Source organism: Pleuronectes platessa, chromosome 1 (assembly GCF_947347685.1).
Source record: "Pleuronectes platessa chromosome 1, fPlePla1.1, whole genome shotgun sequence".
In the NCBI taxonomy this organism is placed as follows: domain Eukaryota; kingdom Metazoa; phylum Chordata; class Actinopteri; order Pleuronectiformes; family Pleuronectidae; genus Pleuronectes; species Pleuronectes platessa.
This window is the reverse complement of record NC_070626.1, coordinates 6,034,829-6,054,691: the sequence shown is the minus strand read 5'-3', so window position 1 is coordinate 6,054,691 and position 19,863 is coordinate 6,034,829. Positions and strand designations below refer to the sequence as shown.

Below are 19,863 nucleotides of genomic sequence, written 5' to 3'. Positions count from 1 at the left end.
CACTGTAATGGTGCAGACAAACGAGCCCACAATTCTGTCTGAAGACTGATAATATACAGCATTTCTTCTCTGTGGGTTATGTATCCTTCCCCAACCTTTATAAAAATGTGTTTGATCCTCCTATTTTCGATTATGCACATGAATCACTGTGAAATTAGACTCTTTTGTTTGGTGCTTGCATTTCTTTTTTAACATGTGAATTGGCACGATTGTACAACAAAAAAATCGGGATAATCCTTACATCCCCCCTCTGCCTGCCTCCACCCGCTCTCTCTCTCCCTCTGTCTCTCCTGGTGGATTTCCTCTGTTTTTCTGTCTTGCTGTGGGGGGAAACAAAGGGAACAAAAGAGCGAGAGGAGACAGTAAGCTTCTCATCCACTGTAGTGAGTGGTGGAGTGGATCTGTCAGTGGACTGCTGGGCAGACTGGGTACACTGGTGTTGCTGTGAGAACTAGGCCAGAGGACTGTTGACTGAACCACAGAGTCCAGAGTCCCGACCAGATGAAATGGAGGATTACTGAGAGAAAGAATTTAAAGGGAAAAGAGGCAAGAAAATAGTCAATATAATGCCCTATACCAGGGATGAGGGATCATTAGTGGAGGATAGAGGAATATACGAGGGTCCCTGTACACTGTTGGATTTAAAACAGGAATCAAGTTGAGGGTTATGGGCAGTTTACCTACTTTTTATGTGTTTTTACGCACACAAACAGAGTCTTAACTCATTTATATTAAGAAACACAATTGTCGTACATGTGATTTTTGATAAAATCAGATAGGTCCATGAAACTGATATAAAAAAATTGGAAGGGGCACCAACAAAAAGGTTTATTTTCCCAAATTATAATCATCTTGAGTGATGCCAATGATGCACAACAGTGTTGTGTGAAAATGCTGCAAAAACAATGTATTGTTTTTTACAACCATTCACCCAAAAAATCTAAACTTGCCATTTTCATGGTGTAGGTTGCAGCTCGGACATTGTTGTTTTTGTGTCCTGTTAGTGAAGGGGACTAGAAAACAGTAACAATCAGATAGTGGACAGCAGCAGGAGAATCCCACATGAAATATTTGACAAATGGCCGGCTTATACCCAAAAGTCTACATCTAGTGAGTCAAAGTAAAGCATCACTAACGAAATGCTTTTGGGTTTCACACTCACACACTAAATCAATTTGTTTTTCGGCATGAACTTACAACTTTCCCAGGAACACCAGCTCTCTAAACTGTCCATTCATTTATAGATTTTTACTGTAGACATACAAGCACTGACACAATTTCTAACGGCATTAGCTTATTTCCATTAAAACTGCATCAGATATAGCACACTGCAGGGGTGCAGGAGGTGTGTTTAACAGTGGATTTTGTGTTAAACTGTGCTTTCTGGACTGAAGATGGAGACAAATGTAAAGCGGTAGTCATCCTTTTCAGGATAAAAGCTGTTTGCTGCCTGCCTCTGTGATGCCGCAAGAGCCAAATGTTGCAGTTTGAATTAATTTACATTGTAAAAAATACTGTCTCAGCATCAGTTGATATGAACTGCATTGTAGGCGGCTTTCAAGAGATTTGATGGAACTGAGGGTGTAAAGGAAGAAGGAAAGGAGAAATATAATGGTCTAAAGAACAAAAAGGAAAATACTGTACCTCTCTTTTTATCCCAGAAATAGAATAAAAGACACTGTGATTGCATAACCGTGCCTTAATCAATTAGAATCTGAAAGTAATTAGGAAAACAGGGAGGGAAGAAAGCTGAGATGAATCTTTAGTTTAGCTTTGTTTACACTGGAATAAATCAGTTCATCTGCATCTGTATATTTATGTGTGTGCGTGCATGTGTGTGAATGAGAGGTAATCATGCGTGCCCTGCTGAGTTTTTCTGCGACACAGGAAGTGGTGATGTAATAGTGCACAATCCAAAAGCTTTTTCACACACTCACTGTCTCCTGCTCTGCGTCTCTCACATGCTGATGTATTTGCCCCTTGACCACCGTTATATTTGAAGTCACACAGTCATATGAGAGCAGTGGTTATGGTTTTCTGGTCTTTGAGCTCCCTGGTTGAGACAAACAGACACAGACACATTTATGCAGCTTGCAGGCTCAGGCTGATTTCAAAGGATTCCTTATATCACATGCCACAGATCTTTGTACTGACAGCCTCTCTTTAATTCGGTGTAGATCAAGGGGCAGAGGACCTCTGGCCTGTGGGACATATATGAGGCAATTCATAATAAAACAAAAATAATGAATACAAAAGAATATTCATAAATACAGAAAATCCAACTAAATTAATAAAGTAAACAATTTGATTCAATAAAGTAACACAAAGTTGTACGTTTCATATTCCTCTTGTTCAGGGTTAAGGATACATTCAGTTTTATGCCCATGAAATTATAGTTGGTAACACAAAGCTGAACTGAAAATAAAAATGTTTGTATTTTCACTATGTAACGTACGTGTCAATAAATACAATTCCATTACACCTCAGAGCTCGAACCTCGCAATGACATTACGCCAGAATCAACCGAGTTGATAGTGTTCCAGTTGTACAGGAACAATGTTTACTTTAGCCAGTTGGCCATTGTTAGCAAAAACACTACATATTGAAGCATTACGCGGCATTTTACGCATACTAACAACCTAGTAAAACATTCACAGGCAGTAATTGACAGTACTATGTGTATGACACATTTAATGACAGAAGTGTTACTAAACAGTAGAAACTATAGCTTTCACTGCTGTTGATATACGGAGGGGCCATCTTGGATTTTGAAGGCGGGGGTGGTGAAGTTTCTCCAACCATTCGACTTGACGGGGCGCTCCGGTAGCAAACTTCTGACGCAGGGGTTGGAAATTATAAGCTTCAAGGTTTAATGGAACACGGCATAACAAATATCCCTCTTTTGAACTTATTACTCCTCGCTTTGGTTGTTTTCTACTGTTTCCTTTCTGGATCCTAAACTACATGCCCAGTACTACTCAGGTCATATGCAGCCTGAAGCTGAAGCTGAGGGAGCTGTAAATTCTCTGCAATACAGCAACTCCTCTTTTGTTAGCATTGGTGCTCTTTTTCCGCAGCAGCATCACCAGTAGCTCTGGCACGAGGCAGCTCTGCACTGCTGTCCTCTCCGCAGAGAGGACAACAAAAATAGGATTCCAGTTTAATACAATTATTCTCAGCAGTGAAATTGAACATAAAAAATGAATCATAACTGTGGTAAGTGTTACGTGAGGCAAAGACTCTTCCTTGTACCTTTCACATTCATCCTGCACCTTCATGAACATCCTTCATTATGTACAATGATGAGAGGTAAAATAAGAAGAACTGGTGGAAAACAAAGTAACGTTTCTCTTAAGTTCACACATCCAACACATGCTTGGTGTGAACACAGGTGCTACATTGGATCGGGGCTGCTCGGGGTCCCTACCCTCTTTGGACTCACTTAAATGTGCCCTGATTCCCCATCTTCCCTGCATGCTTCTCTACACACACTCGCACACACCCACGCACACACACACACACAAACACACACACACACATGCACACACTCACACGCACACACACAGACAGATGCACTAACACACACACCCACAAACACACACATACAGATACACAATCAGAGCTGAGATGCTTTGTTCTATATTGTTGTTTTATGTTGAGTGCACCAACGAACGAGACCAAAGCAATTTCCTGTATGTGCAGACATACTTGGCAAATAAAATAATTCTGATTCTGATTCTGATTCTTCGTTGGACACAGTGAACCAGGAGCAGTGACGCTAACTTAAGGTGATGGCTACCATGCTTGTCACTGTCACTTTATCTCAGCAACTTCTTACCAATATTCACGACTGCTTACTGTCCTGGCTCCTAAATATTAAGCAAGCTCCCCATTGACATCAGGACAGCAGAAAGTCTTCACATCTTCTGCCGCAAACTAAAAAATTAGGGATGCACCGATATGGAAATTCTTGGCCGATATCGATACCGATATTTAAAATAACAATCTGGCCGATAGCCGATACCGATATTTGTTTATTTTCTTTTTGTTGTTATTCATTCACCCTTTTGTGCCAGAAAAATAATTAAATCATTATTTAAAAAGCACTATTTAAAAAATGTTCAGCCCTTCATCACTCTTATCTTTTAATGACACAAATTGAATCAGATTTATGAAACAATCTTTGATTTAACTAAACTTTATTTAACAAAGACATATTATGCCCATTTTACCGCAAGCTGAAATGGTTCCTTGGGATCTTAATGAAATGACTGTAACATATTTTGGTCAAAATACCACAAGGATAATTTAAAACAGCACCTTTTTACCCTGTCTAAAACAGCCCTGTTAAAGTATCATTATAGAGAACGCTCTTCGCATTGATTTACGGTAGCAGTATTGCCCGTTTATTAGATGTGTTACGGCTTCTGTGTGTATGACGTATGTTGTCAATTCCCTTGTTACCTGTGCATGAGACGGATGAATAGAGCCGGTGCACATGAGAATAAAGTACTTAAACAGACGCTACGCTCATACTTTTTACGCCAAGTTACACTGCGTGAGTCAAGATAACTTAACAAGCCCTCCTCAGTGTTACCTGTTTTGAGTGTCTGGCAGAAATCACATCGCGTCAACACCCACCGTGGCCCTTCGCGATGCTTGTTTTAATTAAACAGTCGGATTCCCCTGGTCCGCACCAGTTCTCAGTCAGCTGCTAGGCGCCAGCCGAGGCGCACCGCAGGGTGCCCCCCCCGCGCGAACAGAGAGTTCCCCCAGCGGTCGCCGTAGCTGAGGTGATGCGCGAGAAGGGCCCGACACGCGTCCAGAGTCGCCGCCGCCGACCGCCGTACCCGGTCCCCTCCAACGGCCCGCCTTCCGCGCCGGCGATGGACACCGCCCCGCGGTCCAAGAGAAAGAAAGCCCCCGCACCAGCGACGCCGTTAGGCGGCACCGGATGAGGAGGGCGACGGAGCGACTGCTCCCCCAGCCGCGGCACGTGCCCAACGGTTTTACCACAAATATGAACATCGGCCAATGATATCGATGAAAGTCAAGTTTATTACCGATAAGCCGATATCAGTAAACGAGGCGAATATCGGCCGCTACCGATGTTCGGCCGATAAATCGGTGCATCCCTAAAAAAAATCTCTTCCAACTATACCTTGAATAAAAAAATTATAATAATAATGATAATGATTAACCCAAAAATTGGAGTGCTTTAGTAGTACTTATATGGCCCTTACATGTAGCACTTTGTAGTTTGGCTTTCTTGAAGAAAATTGTACTTTCTTGATTCCTGTTGTTTTGGGTTTGTATCCTTATGGTTGAATGCACTTATTGTAAGTCGCTTTGGATATAAGCGTCAGCTAAATGAAATGTAATTTATGCTTTTCAGCAAAATGCAGAACTTAACTAATCCAATTTCCACAAAAATTGGAGGGATGGGAATACGTTAAATTAAGGTGCCGATGCAGATTATGGGACCGATTTTTTTTCACACAGCTCGGCTTTGATGTAGGTTTTTCAACACAGTCTCCCATCTTATTTTATACATTCTATGTGTTCTGATTAAGACAATTTCGAATTTTGATGGAAAAACTAAAATGAGAGCAGTCTGTCTGCAGTCTTACTGATTACGTTTCTTTGCTCTGAATCTGGTGATGTAATGTAAATGTTCTGTATATAACGCTTTAGTCAAAGTTTTTTTTTCATTCACCCACCCACACACATTTATACGATAGTGCATCTATCATGTGTAGCATTTTCTCTATGAGAAGGGGCAATTTTGCGGTGCAGCATCTTGCCTAAGGACATTGTGGCATGCAGAATGGGGAAGACTGGGATCTAAATGCCAACTGTCTGGTTAAAGGGACGACCCGCGCTTTCCTCTGAGCCTCTTTTATTGTCAAAGACAAACCGATTTATAGTGACTCTGCTGTTGTAAACATTACTTTTTCTGTTATAGAAACTGTGTTTAATAGTCAGATTCTCCAAATTATGTTATAATGTTATAATTAATGTTATGTTATATGTTTGCACAAATGTTAATAAACCAAGGTGAAAATTTGTCTCACTTTCTGCATAATAACGCCCGCAGGCTTGTTGGAAATTATCTTTTTAATGACTGTTAAAAATAGATTAATTCATAAATAATAGTAGTTAAGCAATAAAATATTTCATTTAATAGTAAATTACGTATCCTAATGAGGTGGTGCACAGAAAAAGGTTCTGGGTTCGGATTTTGCTTCGGCCGGGGTCTTTCTTTGTTAGCTTATCTCTTACTTGAAATATTTGGATTTTGCTTTGTTTACCTGCCTACCACCTGGAATATCTGTAAACCTTTATATTTACATTAGATTATCTTCATCATACATACCTGCCTTGTGGCGTGTCTACATCTTGGGTCTTAAAACCCTCAACCCCAACACACACACACACACTCAATCATCTCTTGGTCACTTGCCACCAGACTCTGTAACTGGAGTGAAATGCTGGAATTCTGATAATGAGGTTGAAGCATGCTCATCTGTTTATGTATGAGTGTGTGAGTGTGTGTGTGTGTGTGTGTGCAAGGAGTAGGGCGTCACTTCACTTTATCTCCAATCCACACTACTTAAGCTCTGCAGGGCACTACAGCCTGCAAGGGGAGGGATCTGTGTGAGTGTATGTGTGTGTGTGAGTGTGTGTGTGTGGGGGTGTGTGTGTGTGCGCGTGTGGGATGGAGGATGGTGAAGGGGTTACAATTTGGTACCATTGGGAAATAGGACTCTGATTTCAGACCAAATTAAGCCACATCAAACAGGCCAGATCAAAGAGAAACAGCCTCGACTGTCTGTGCCAGTCTGACATCATGACAGGATGCCCCACCCCTCGACACACACACACACACACACATACACACACACACACACCTTTTCCTTCCCAGTGCCCTAACACACGAAAATTGTTCTCCACTATTTCCTGTGTTTTTACATGGTTATTTGAACCTCATAATGAAATAAATTCAAAAAACTAAAGTAACACACACATATACATACACACACTCACACATAATTTGCAAGTATTTATCAGGGTTATAGGTTAACCTGGATCAAGTATAATGTAATAATGTGCTGAGGGAGGCTTGGGGTTGTGTGATAGAGCAGTCAGTCCGGAGGAGGTGAGGGAGGATGGGGGAGCAGCATCCATTAGAGACTCAGCTTTAGGTTTGAATTGTGTTAGCAAGGCTGCACCAGTTAAGTCCTGTGATGCTGCCTGATGTCAGTAGCTGTCAAATGTGTGTTTGTGTGTGAGTGTGGATAGATGGAGTCGAAGGAGAGGAGGGGTGGCTGCTGTTTTTGTTGGAGATTCTTGGAACAAAGTGTTTGATCTGAAGAACAGTCTGTATTAAGCTATTTTGCCACCTAAACTATTAACATTAACTTATTCAGCACAATTCTTTACTTAAAAAGAAGTGTCACCAAAATAAATGTACAGTATCAGAAATAGTGTTTATTCAGAATAATCTCTGTGTCGATTGTTATGCTGTTATATTGATTTACCAATAATGATGCCTTAAATTGTAAAAAGCATTCAAATGATGCAGACAATTATCAACAGGATAAAACCCAAATGTATTCCATTTACATTATAACTAAACTGACAAAAGCAGCAAACCAGTAAATCTATTTATCAACTAATCAAATGACGTTTCTATTACTTGTGGGCAGTTAAATTTCAATCATACTTTTTAAGCTGATGATACATTTTGTACGTAAAATCAGGCAAGAAACGTGTAGCTTAAGCTGTCATACCAATGCAGAAGCAAAATACATACTCTATTGTTATATATAATCTAAAGAATAGATATATTTGCCAATTTAAAATGTAATTGAGCATAAATTGGAAATACCTAATAAGTATAAGAAAAAACAGTCCTAAAGTTATTTATACCACTAATGTCATATTATGATGTAAAACCTTAAAAAGTATATCTGCATTTCATGTCAGTAAATATTTTTGTACAATGAAAGTTAAACTTCATTGATAAACAGCGAGATTAATATATATTCATATGTAATTAACCAAAAGGGACAAAATTGTTTTAGATATAGTTTTACTGCAGAATTACAACAGTGCTCATATTAATTATAATTCTGTTTGGTGATAGTGAAGTGAAATGTTAACAAATGAAGTGATATAACTATAAAAAAAAAAAAGCGACCTTTGGGGTAGCTGTGGCTCATTGGTCAGAACGATTGTCCCCGACCAGAAGGTCGGCGACTCGATCCCAGTCTTCCCTCGTCCGCATGCAGAGGTGTCCTTTGGCAAGACACTGAACCCAAAATGTCCCCTTCTCATAGAGAAAGTGGTCATCAGGACTCGAAGAGGGCTTTATAAATACAGACCATTTACCAAAAAACCCATAGCACAAGACCTGTTTCTATCTTGCCTCTGGCACCCACTGTAAAGTGTATGATGTTTATGAACATTTTATTTTAACACATCTTGTTGTCTGTGTTTTGCCAGTGCTCCTATCCTGTGTGGGAGGACTTCAGCGCCAAGGCCACCAAGCTGCATTCTCAGCTCCGGTAAGTTTCTCTGACAACTAAATGAAACGACCACCAAGGCTCAACAGCCCCCTATACCTCAGTCAAATCAAGCTGCAATAATTCCGTACACTTTAAGATTCGAGTCCCTCGTCAAGATCTCTGCATTATTCCACATGAAATCAGTAAAAAAAAATCCTGAAAAGGATCCTTGCCAAATTTTAACAGTTTTTTTCTGTTCCCATGTGTCATCATCCATTTTTTTGTTTTAACTTAATCCTACTAACAACAGACACTAAAACATCCTCTTTGGTGGATGGTATCAACAGTAATGTGCATAAAAGAGTCAAACTTTCTCTTGATTTTTTACCAAACATTACATATTTTAATTGTGTTACAATTCTGGCATAAATGCTCGCCTTTGACATTGACAAGAAGCTTAAACATAAGGGATAGTTGTGTGAAGGAACTAACCACCCATATATAATTATATATGTTTATAATATCTACTGCTTTCAAATTAATTTGCCCGAATCAGCAATGCCATTATTACAAAACCTGGGCAAAACCTAAACACTAAATATGCAGAATAAGCTAAAGTAGGTACTCGTTACATGAAGTAAATCATAATTCCATTTATTTAAAGTAATTATAATTTTCTGTTCATGTAGAACCACTGTTTTGGCTGCTGTGGCCTTCCTGGATGCCTTTCAGAAGGTGGCAGACATGGCGACCAACACCAGAGGTATGGTAACCGCTGTGTATTTGTGGATGGTGGGTGTGTGTGTGTGGATGTGTGTGTGTGTATAACCAGGTAGCAGCTCAGTTATAGCTGTATGCATTGGTATGTGTTGTGTCATGCTCCTCTGAAGTGCCCTCAACATGAGAGTGCTATTAGGGGTCTTTTTATGTTGTTGAGATATTATCAGGCAGCCTGCTTAGTTCTCCTTCGATTGATGAAAGGGTTTCCAGCGGCGATACATTAAAAGTTAAATTTTGTCACAAACTTCAAAGCTGCTGCTTTGAAGCTGCTGTTTGTTGATAGTCTGTTTTATCTTTCAATCTGACAACGTATGAAGCCTAAAAAGCCTGTGGTTTGTCTTTTCATTTCACCTGTATGAAAAAGCTGCTAACACTTGCAACTAGTAAAGCATTAGCAGCGTTTTTTTTACCTATACTGAAATGTTTGTCCCAGGAACTTTTTCCATGGAACTAAAAGTTTCCAGGAGACAGTTCTGCTGATGTTTAAACTACCGACAGCTATAACAAGCGGTTCCACTCCAGTCCACCAGGTGGTGTTTAGCTGAAGACTATCCAACAAGGGGGATGCTATATAAATCAAGCAACAGTAGCAACAGTAAATATGCATGATAATGAAGAGCAAAGAAAAAGGATCTGTTGTTACAGACATAAGTTAAAACATTTGAAACACTGATCAATTCAGGAACAAATTTTTCTGTTTAATTTTTCACAATTAATCTCTGTTCCCTGCAAACAGCAGGTATTTTAAACAGTATTGCAACTTTGTGTAAAGTCTTTGTTAGCATTACATGCTACTAGCTGCTGCTTCTCATTGGACTTGCCACGTTAGCAATCCACAGCCACGGGTAAGGACAACCATGTGGTAAAACAGTGCTAGAAATGTCACCAAAATTGTACCTATAAACATTCTGGTTTCCAGCAAGTTTCTCCATTTCCAGTTACTGGCAATGTCTGTGATTGAGCTATTACACTGTGGCAATGTGCTTTATCACCTCTTGCTTTACACGCATCCTTGGTTGTTCTGAATTGGAAGCCCATCTTTTGCAAAGGCTGTTGAGACTGTTTTGATGTTTTCAACAAAGTTCAACATGGCGTCCCCCCCCCCCCCCCCCCCCCACCCCCCCAAAGTTCCATTCAGCCAAGAGAGCTCACTGAACTCTATTGAATTATGGTAAATGGATTGTTTTTTCATGTTTTTTGGCTTGACATTCTTGACAGCCTTGATTTTTCTGTGTGTAGGCTTAATGCTTTCCGCTAGTTTTCATAGCATGTGGGCCGAGAGCTGAGAAGGTCAGACAAACATTCACCACCCACTGAAACCCATCGTTATACTGCGGTACTACTGAGGGAAACTAGAAAGTCAACTGAGGCTGTTGTAGCACACTAGTGCAGCTGCCAGACAGGGTGTGTGTGTCTGTGTGTGTGTGTGTGCGCGTGTGTGTGCGTGTGTGTGTGTTTGTGTGTGTGTGGCCCCAGGTGGGATTCTATAGAGGAGGATAGAGGAAGCAGCTCGTGCTGCTTTTATAGGGCAGACAGGAAATGACCAAGCTCTGTCAGCTCATTACACAGGCCGCTACGGCTGCCACACACACAAACACTCACAAATGAGAGAGAGGCAAAAATATAACGAATGATGTCGGTACTTAGATGCAGACTGTTCATCAGAGGCTCTTTGTACTTTCTCTACTGTTGAGTCATTCCTGTTGGAGTCCATTTGTCAGATCGCTTCACAATTGCTGCTCTTTCACAGTGTGTGATGTTCTCTGATAGATTTGTTAAATGGATGTAGGCAGAAGACGGCATTTATAATGATGCTCTCTGTCTCTTGCTACATCAATGTGCCACTTTATTATATAATGTGTGTGTGTGTGTGAATCAAACCCAAATGGGTACTGATGATCCATTGCTCTACCCTTGTACCAACACTCTCATTTATGAGCCTATATGTTAATGGTCTGTGTTTGCTTTCTGCTTTTCAAATGTTATGTGAACACTTTGTGAAATGCATGTTCTTATTTGCTGGTGAAAATCAAAAATGATTCATGATAAAGAAGAAATCTGGAGTTCAGGGTGCCCAGACTGTTGCAGTCTAGAGTCTCTGAACTAATGATAATGAGATTAAATCAGTTCAAATTTTACAAATCTGCCTTGTTACATATTATATAGAAAGGAAGTTACCTTCAGGTTTTTCGGCAAAGTGGTGTGGCTCTATGCATTGCAATGTTGTTTGCTCCATAACATCACCCAGATATTAATAAAGATTCTGAGCTTGCTTCTGTTAGCATTTAAAATTAGTTCAAGAACGATGATCAACAGAAACTTTCATTGGAGTGGTAAGCAAAAGGGATCCTTAAATCCTGAACGTCATATGTAATAGTAAATTATCAAATCTCTCCTGTAGGATTATTCAAATTCTATACAATAAAATAGGTGCTTACAATAACAAAGCTGTTTACTGCATCACACACTATGGTGACCAATGGGAAATTGGGGAACTAGTGGGTTTGTCCTGCTTGGATCTTGGCCAGGCCTTGTTTTCTGTGGGGCCCCTAATGTTTTGTTGCTGGTTACATCAGTTGTATTTTCCAAACGGATGAAGATGGAAGCCTAGTGAGAAAAACAGTCTTATGTATGTGTGTGAGAGAGAGAGATAGAGAAAGAGAGATATTTACCAAATAGGTGAATTCAGTAGGAAGAAATGTCCAAGTGTTTGGGAATTCCCTGGTGAGGGTTGAATTTGAGTGCACTTTCAGATGTGCTCTCCCCTCTTACAGCCCAAACTTTGTTTCCCCAGGGCCACTCTGGTTTTGTGTTTGTGCGGTTAAGAGCGATAGAGAAAGAAAAAGAGACAAAGACAGATAGAATACCAATGAAATGAAAGCAAATAAACAAACACGCAACACGCATGCTGCTCTGATCTGGTCAGTGGGAGCTGCATGTGTGTTTTTCATTATTAGTCACAAACAACACACAGGATTGTGTTTTCTTGTAGTCTTTCAAAATCGTAGTTTCACACTAAGGATTTCATGTCTCTTTTGGAAGCTGATTGGCTTCTGCACTGAAGAAAGAAGGTCGAGCCTCAGTTATGACAAGTTTTAAGCAGCCATGGTTTATTAGCCTCAATGGTCTTTTTGATGGAGAGTTTGGTCTCTCTGTTCATATGGCCTCAATAAATGTGAACATGCTCGTTCTTTATAAAACTATAGTCATTTTAGTAATTGTTTGATTGTTTGACCATTTGAGAACACATCCGTTAATGTGAGATCTTGTCCTTTTTGTAAAGTAACGTAATTTGCTAAGCATCCCCAGTGCGTTGTTGCATGGACATGTAAGGATCATTTAAACCCATACAACAATACATATTGTTTCTGCAACCCGACCACGTCTGCTGAATTTGGGCCATGTCTTTGTAGATGTTCAGTTGCAACATCAGCTGTTTTCTCCGTTATCTCCGTCCAATTTCGTGATTCTTCACCTTATGTTGTGTGGCAGGCAAAAGCCTTCAGCAACATCTTGGGTCTTGGGTTTGCTCTGAGCTCTCGATTGAACTTTTGTAACTCATCTCCACACACTTTTGAATAGGTGGTAAAATGAGTAATTGGTATTTGAGACTGCTAGACTGTTATGTCTGCAACATATTTGACCAAACTACATTTTCTGGTCTGGTATTTTCTCGCCCAAATTATCGACACTGTCTTCGCAGTAGATGCAGTAAAACCTGGGTCAATCCCAGGACACTCACTGTGCAGGCTTTGCACAAGGCCCAGCAATAAAGTGTGTGTGTTTGTGTGTGTTTGTGTGTGTGTGTGTGTGTGTGTGTGTGTGTGTTGATGATCAGAATGTATACAGAATGTTGAGTTCTTTTATTGCCAGGTTGCCTGCCTGCATCCCAATTCAAGGGTTTATAAGGAACATCATAAATCCTATGAACACACACACAAACACTGATACATTCATACATATAGATCCCCCCTTTCCATAGACTTGTAATAAAATAGCAGCCTGGGTGTTTTAACCCCTTGTAGACAAATGTCGCGTATTCGCCTCTAACCCCATTCCGGTCTTAAGGCTGCCGAGGTGACGATTGTGCCTGATGGTGCAAATACTACACATACCAAGGAAGGTATTGGAAGCACTCTGCTGCCATCTAGTGCTCAGAGTGGAAAATACATACTAGCCCCTTGGGACCGTGCAGCAAAGTTATTTTGAGGTATTAAGCTGTATTTGAAATACTGTGATGATGGAACAGCAATTGTTGTACAGAAACATATGTAGTTGTTCAATTTCAAGCAAAAGCAGCATCAATGTAATAATCTACATACCAGAGACTGGAAAATGTGTTAAATTAAGGTTATGCCCCATTATGCCTAATGTCGCTAATTTGCTTCATACCTAAATGTATATCTATTGTATATGCTATAATGAAATTAACAATCTCCACTTAATTTAGCATCTGTATGACAGCCAAAAACACAAATATTTTTTTTTTTTATATAAATGGAAATTAATTCAGGCAATAAGGGGTTAAACATGGGTTTAAAACACAGTTTAGAGATTTTGCATTCCTTTATTAATTTATTTCACCTGTTTTAACATAGTCAGACACTCATTATGTTTAAAATAATGATTAGATTGTAGCTCACTAGGTAGAATACACCATAATGTCAGTCACCCGACACACGCTGAAACACCAAGCTGATATTTTCAGTTTTACACAATCTGGAAGTTGTTTTGAAAAAGCTCTGTTTGTGGGTTTAAAACAAGGAAACTGGACCACACGCAGTCGCACTCCCTCACTTTAATGTTTTCTGGCTGATGATGCCAAACAGACACACTGTTTTGGTTAAAGCTTCATACAATGACGGAAAAGACTGAATGTTTTTGTACGTGACTGAACGAGGGCAGAAACAGGAGCCCAGGTTCATCCAAACTGCAGATGGTGAGAGGGAGAGAAAAGAAGCTGGAAAACTCCTTTCCAATATGTTTATCTTCTATGATGAACCCAGAGGAAGGGAGCTAGGGGGCAGGAAGCAATGAGCTTTATGGGAAATGTGGTCTTGATTTTGAGAAGCAGTACCACTAATAATACCACTGCTGTGACATGTAGGCTGCCAGTGATCCCGACTGTAGTCTCATGAGTCCACAGTCATCTTACCAAGGTAGGCATTTTAATCTCGAGAACAGTTTATTGGTGTTTAAAATTTCTGCAAGCAGCACAATCAAAAGCTGACAAAAAAAAGAGCCACACATTGATTTGTTGTAAACAGAGAACCTCAGATTTGTGGCACAGTGGCGCTGTGTGGAAAAATGATAGTTGATGTGTTAGAGTGGTGGTGAAAGGATGCAGAGCAACAGTTGAGGATTGTCCCAGACCTCTGAGGAATGGAGCGACGACTGTATGAAAAGACAGTGAGGTTCATGCTCGAGAGAACATTGAGTGAAGCAAGTGATAAAGAAGGAGAATGGACAGAGGTCTGTTGTGGGGAATCGTGAGGACGTCTTCAACGGCAGGTCTATGCTGTCGCTGTGGATACGAGCATCGGTCTGTAGCGCTCAACTTTTTTCCCCTGCTTTTTTTATGTATCCCTACAGTCCTGTTGGATTAAGCCAAGAGTCCCTTTGGGATATTCAACTGCCTTTAAACAGTATCAATTATAAAAAGGAGAATTGCTACGATGGATTTTTTCATACGCCAAGGATTCATCTGGGATTGTTTGTGAGCAGCATACACAAAAAACTGCTCAATGGATTACCACAAGACCTGGTAAAAATATGTGGAATGTGTAAGGGAAGAATCCATACAATTTTTGTGCAGATCAGGGGGCAGATCCAGGAATTGTTTTTCATTTTCTAAAGACATTTGGAAGCCATATTTAGAGAACTGATATTCATAGCTGTGTCTCAATTCAGGGGCTGCATCGTGCGAAGGCTCCCATTTTGAAAAAGCTCCTTCAAATGTGGGAGAACTCCATCCGGTCTTAAGACCGCCGAGGTGACGATTGTGCCTGATGGTGCAAATACTACACATACCAAGGAAGGTATTGGAAGCACTCTGCCGCCATCTAGTGCTCGGAGTGGAAAATACATACTAGCCCCTTGGGACTGTGCAGCAAAGTTATTTTGAGGTATTAAGCTGAATTTGAAATACTGTGATGATGGAACAGCAATGATTGTACAGAAACATATGTAGTTATTCAATTTCAAGCAAAAGCAGCATCAATATAATAATCTACATACCAGAGACTGGAAAATTTGTTAAATTAAGGTTATGCCCCATTATGCCTAATGTTGCTAATTTGCATCATACCTAAATTTATATCTATTGTATATGCTATAATGAAATTAAAAATCTCCACTTAATTTAGCATCTGTATGACAGCCAAAAACACAAATAATATTTTTAAAAATATAATTACTACTATACTTCAGGCAATAAGGGGTTAAAACTTTGTCAAACTTCAGCTCTGTTGCTTTGCGGCTGCAACAAGGCTTGGAGACATGGAAATCCTGTCTAGTCCACAAATGAGGCAGTCTTCTTGGGCCGGGTAGGCCCTGTCCTGTGAAGGATGCAGCCTCGGAATTGAGACACAGTTTAGGAGTGTTTGCAATTTGGTGTAGCTTGATTAAATTAAAGGTGCATATTGGGCCTTGGCAGAGATATGCAGCCACCTGGGCTCCTTTGGTTTAAATAGTTGGATTGTCATTGCTTAGGGAAGAGATACTGTAGATCTGTAGGTCAAAAAATGTGTTTCGTTACGCTCCCTCATTAGCTGCCCAGCATGACACTCCATGCTGGTTGACGCTCTCAGTGGGACTAAGAGGTAGCACTCAGATGTTAGGCCACTAGAGTTAATATAGCTACACGCACACACATACACACACACAGAGAGACACATATTACAATTAAACACACATACACACATGCAACTCAGCAAGAGTTTTCCCTTATTCAGCTCGCAGCATGGCACTCCCCTCGCCTGCAAGGCTGCAAGGACCACCTGCTACTTAATAGCACAGCTCACACGAACACAGCCCCCCCCCAGAAAACACACACACATCCCCCTACACATGCAATTCTGACACGCACGCATATTAGCTCACAGGTATGTGTGTGTAAACGTGTGTAAACTGTTCAGAGCATACCAAGCAATTCGGACCAAACACACATACACTCAAGCATGGTTCGTCCACAGGATCCAGAACTGGAATGTGAAGAATGGTCAGGGGGCATTGCCTTGAAGAGAATACGCAGTGTATAGGCCCACGGTTAATTGCATTTCAATTAAGTGATATTTGTAAGTTTCACTCTCTCTCTCTCTCTCTCTCCCTCTCTCTGTTTCTATCTCTCTCTTTGTGTGTGTGTGTGTGTGTGTGAGATTCATGCGTGTCATCCCCCTTTCCTCGCTCTGACTGTGACATGTATCTGTTGTCCCTTCAACCAATCGCAGACAAGTGGGATCACATTTACAAGCACGGTTGCCAGGCAACAAGGAAAGAGAGAGAGTGCCTGTGTGAGAGAGAGAAAGAGAGGGAAGTGGTGGCAGAGGAAAAAAATAGCCATGTTGTTGCCAAGAGGAGAGGAGAAATCTGAGCAAGATGGCTTAATTGCATTTCACAGATAGCATGCCATTCACGGTCAGCTGGAGATGCCTTTGATCTGATACGGTTTATCACGCACCTGGGCTTTTGTACCATACATAACTGGGTTAGCTCGACGTTTAGTCAGCTCTTGACATTAACCCGAATGTGCTAAATACATATTCTTAAAATGTAAGTTTATTTTTACTCAACTGTGTCCAGTGGGATAGTCAGACAAAGATAGGTTGTTAACAAGCACACAGTTAAACTAGATAAATAAAACCCTGTTATCTGGATAGGGAAACAGAAAATGAGGGCAATTCTTACAGTCATGCACTATTTAGTAACTTTTTACAGTAATGTGTAGCCTAACTGTGTAGAATTATTTGGTGATGTGTCAGTGGCTAAACTACTACACTGACACAAGCTGTGTTCCAATCCAGGGGCTGCTTCCTTCATAGGCTTCACTTGCAGACCCATTGCATCGCAGGGGTGCGACTAGTCCATCCCATTTTGAAAGGCTCCTTGAAATACATCCAACAAATTAATATTAAGATGCATTTATTTGTCCCAAACACATGCACAGACATGCACAGGCACACTCATGCAGGTAGGGAAATTTAACCTCTGCTTTTGACCCATCTGGTGCAGGACACACAGAGCAGTGAGCGACCATGTACGGCGCCCGGGGAGCAGATGTTGGGGGAGTAAGGTGCCTTGCTCAGGGGCACTAGACAGGGTAGGGAGAATCCTCTTGGATTTTTGGACAGATCAATCCAGGTTCGTCTTTTTGTTGTTTCTCCGTGGAGTCGAACCAGAGACGAACCAGAGACCTTTTCTGACCATAGTCCAAGTTTCTACCACTAGTCCACTGCCTCTCCATGTTCCATGCTTCCTTTCATCCCCAAGCAGTAAAGGCTCCAACTGGTGGATCCCTCTCGGGCCAACCTACCCCAGGATTCATTCCGCTTCGATGAACACAGGTTTAAATATATCGACTCAATGGTACACGTGTTATAAAAACCAAGGAGCATTCAAACTTTCTCATCGTGCCCAACTATAGCTTTGTTGCTATGTGACAATGATAAGGATGGGACAAGCTGGTGATGCAGATCAGGGAAGCACTCCGTAGACTAGACCGTCTCATTTCAGTTGAGCCTTGGTGGACGCAGCCCACAAAGAAGTCGGTCTTAGTATGCTGCCTAGACTGTGTCTTCCGAAGGAGGTGACCCTTGAAATGGAACACAGCTGATGTCAGTATCTCAAATTGACACACAATGACACAAAATGATAATTCAGTTATTGTTTGGGGTCTAATTGTTTGGGGTCTTTGAATTACGATTGGAAATTCAGTTATTAAAATTGTATTTGCATTTTCTTCATTTTTCTCACAGGGGCCAGTCAGTAAAATTTGAGTAATTTTACTTATTTCTCCAAATAGGTTTGGCTAAAACAATAGACTGGCTGAAATGACATCTCCCCAAAAGTGATTCCAAAGCCACTCAATTGCCACCTGGTTGCTTTTCGCAACCTCTCCTTTATGATAGTGGATGAAAGAGAAAGAGTTAAACATTATGAGTGGAGTAGACTGACTCACGATTGGTCGTGTGCGTCTATAGATGGGACTTCGCGTCCACATCTCCATCCACTGATCACTATTGTGCAGAGTCTTGCTCCAAATGCGCAAGATGGTTACATTCTTTCTCTCTTTCGTTTCCTTAGTAGGTAGGCCATGGCTGAGAGGCCTGTTGTTGTAGAGACCTACAAAAACAACATTATTGTCTTTAATTAAGTCAAAGCCACAGTATCCGTTTATTTCCCTCCCTGTAGCCCCCAGTTCCATTTATCTTTCTCCTCCTCCTCCATGGAGCTTTTCTCTCACTTATCCGACTCCTCAGTGCTTCCTCTACCCTCATCTCTCACCTTAAATGCACTGCCCTGATTCCCTCCTTTCTTTTTTCCCACCCTACTCCCTCTTGCTTCCCAACACGTTTCTCCCATCAACTCCTGCCACCCATCATTCCCATTCCGCCTTTGCCCTCTTTCCCTCCATCCTTCTCTCTTTCTCTGGCAGCGCTCTAAGGACATTTCCTGATGCCACAGTGCAGTATTGTCCCAGAGGTCAACAACACAAGACACGCTCTGTCTCACACAACACACACACACATGCAGTGCACACAGTCAGTTAGCATGGGAAGCTGTGCTCAGTGAGTCTTGCTGCTCCAAGGCCAAATCCTGTTTGATGAGACAAGAGGCTACGGAGTGCTACGCATGTATGTGCTTGTGTTGGTGGGTCGGTGATATAATTTTCAGGATTATGCATCATTGAGTTAAACCAAAAAAAGATTTGGTGTTTTCAGTAAGATTTGGGTAATTTTAGTAATGTGTAATATCTCTTACTGAATTTGTCAAAATATTGTGTGTACATGCGCGTCTGTGTGTGCAAATGGTTGTGTGTGCTTGAATATACTGAGAGTTGCGTGTTAATCCGCAGCATTAACAGCCATCAGCCAGGCGTGTTAACTGGTGTTGCCCCTGCTGGCTCAGCTACACACACACACACACACACACACACACACACACACACACACACACACACACACACACACACACACACACACACACACGCTTGTACCCTCTACTGACTACATCTGACTACATTATTCTGTAAACCCTGACTGTAATGATAATATTCCTTCCTCGTTTGTGCAAGGTGCCCTATAGTGCTGCTTGCATCCATTTGCCTTGCATGACGCACACAGTATGTATTTGTGCGCAGGTAAGGTGTGTGTCTGTTTCATTTTTACCCTCTACCCTTGATTCATCTCTCTCATTGCAGTGATCCCAGGGGGTACGTTGCCACGGCAGCAGTGCCATGCCCCCCCCCCCCCCCCCCCCCCCAAAACAGGGGGGGGGGGGGGGGCCTATTTTAGGGGGTTTCTGTCTAATTCCTCCTCACACTTTTTATGTTAAATCAACAACTGCATTATTTTAG

The 19,863-nt window shown here is 41.2% G+C and overlaps 1 protein-coding gene across 1 annotated transcript in view; it reads left to right on the top strand.

The window, feature by feature from the left end:
• mtss1lb (MTSS I-BAR domain containing 2b) overlaps positions 1 to 19,863 on the top strand; it is a 69,322-nt gene that overhangs the window by 12,695 nt on the left and 36,764 nt on the right. Inside the window, exons 2-3 of the mRNA XM_053447111.1 lie at positions 8,509 to 8,570; positions 9,200 to 9,273. Of these exons, the coding sequence (XP_053303086.1) occupies positions 8,509 to 8,570; positions 9,200 to 9,273 (136 nt within the window). The remainder of the gene's footprint in view (positions 1 to 8,508; positions 8,571 to 9,199; positions 9,274 to 19,863) is intronic.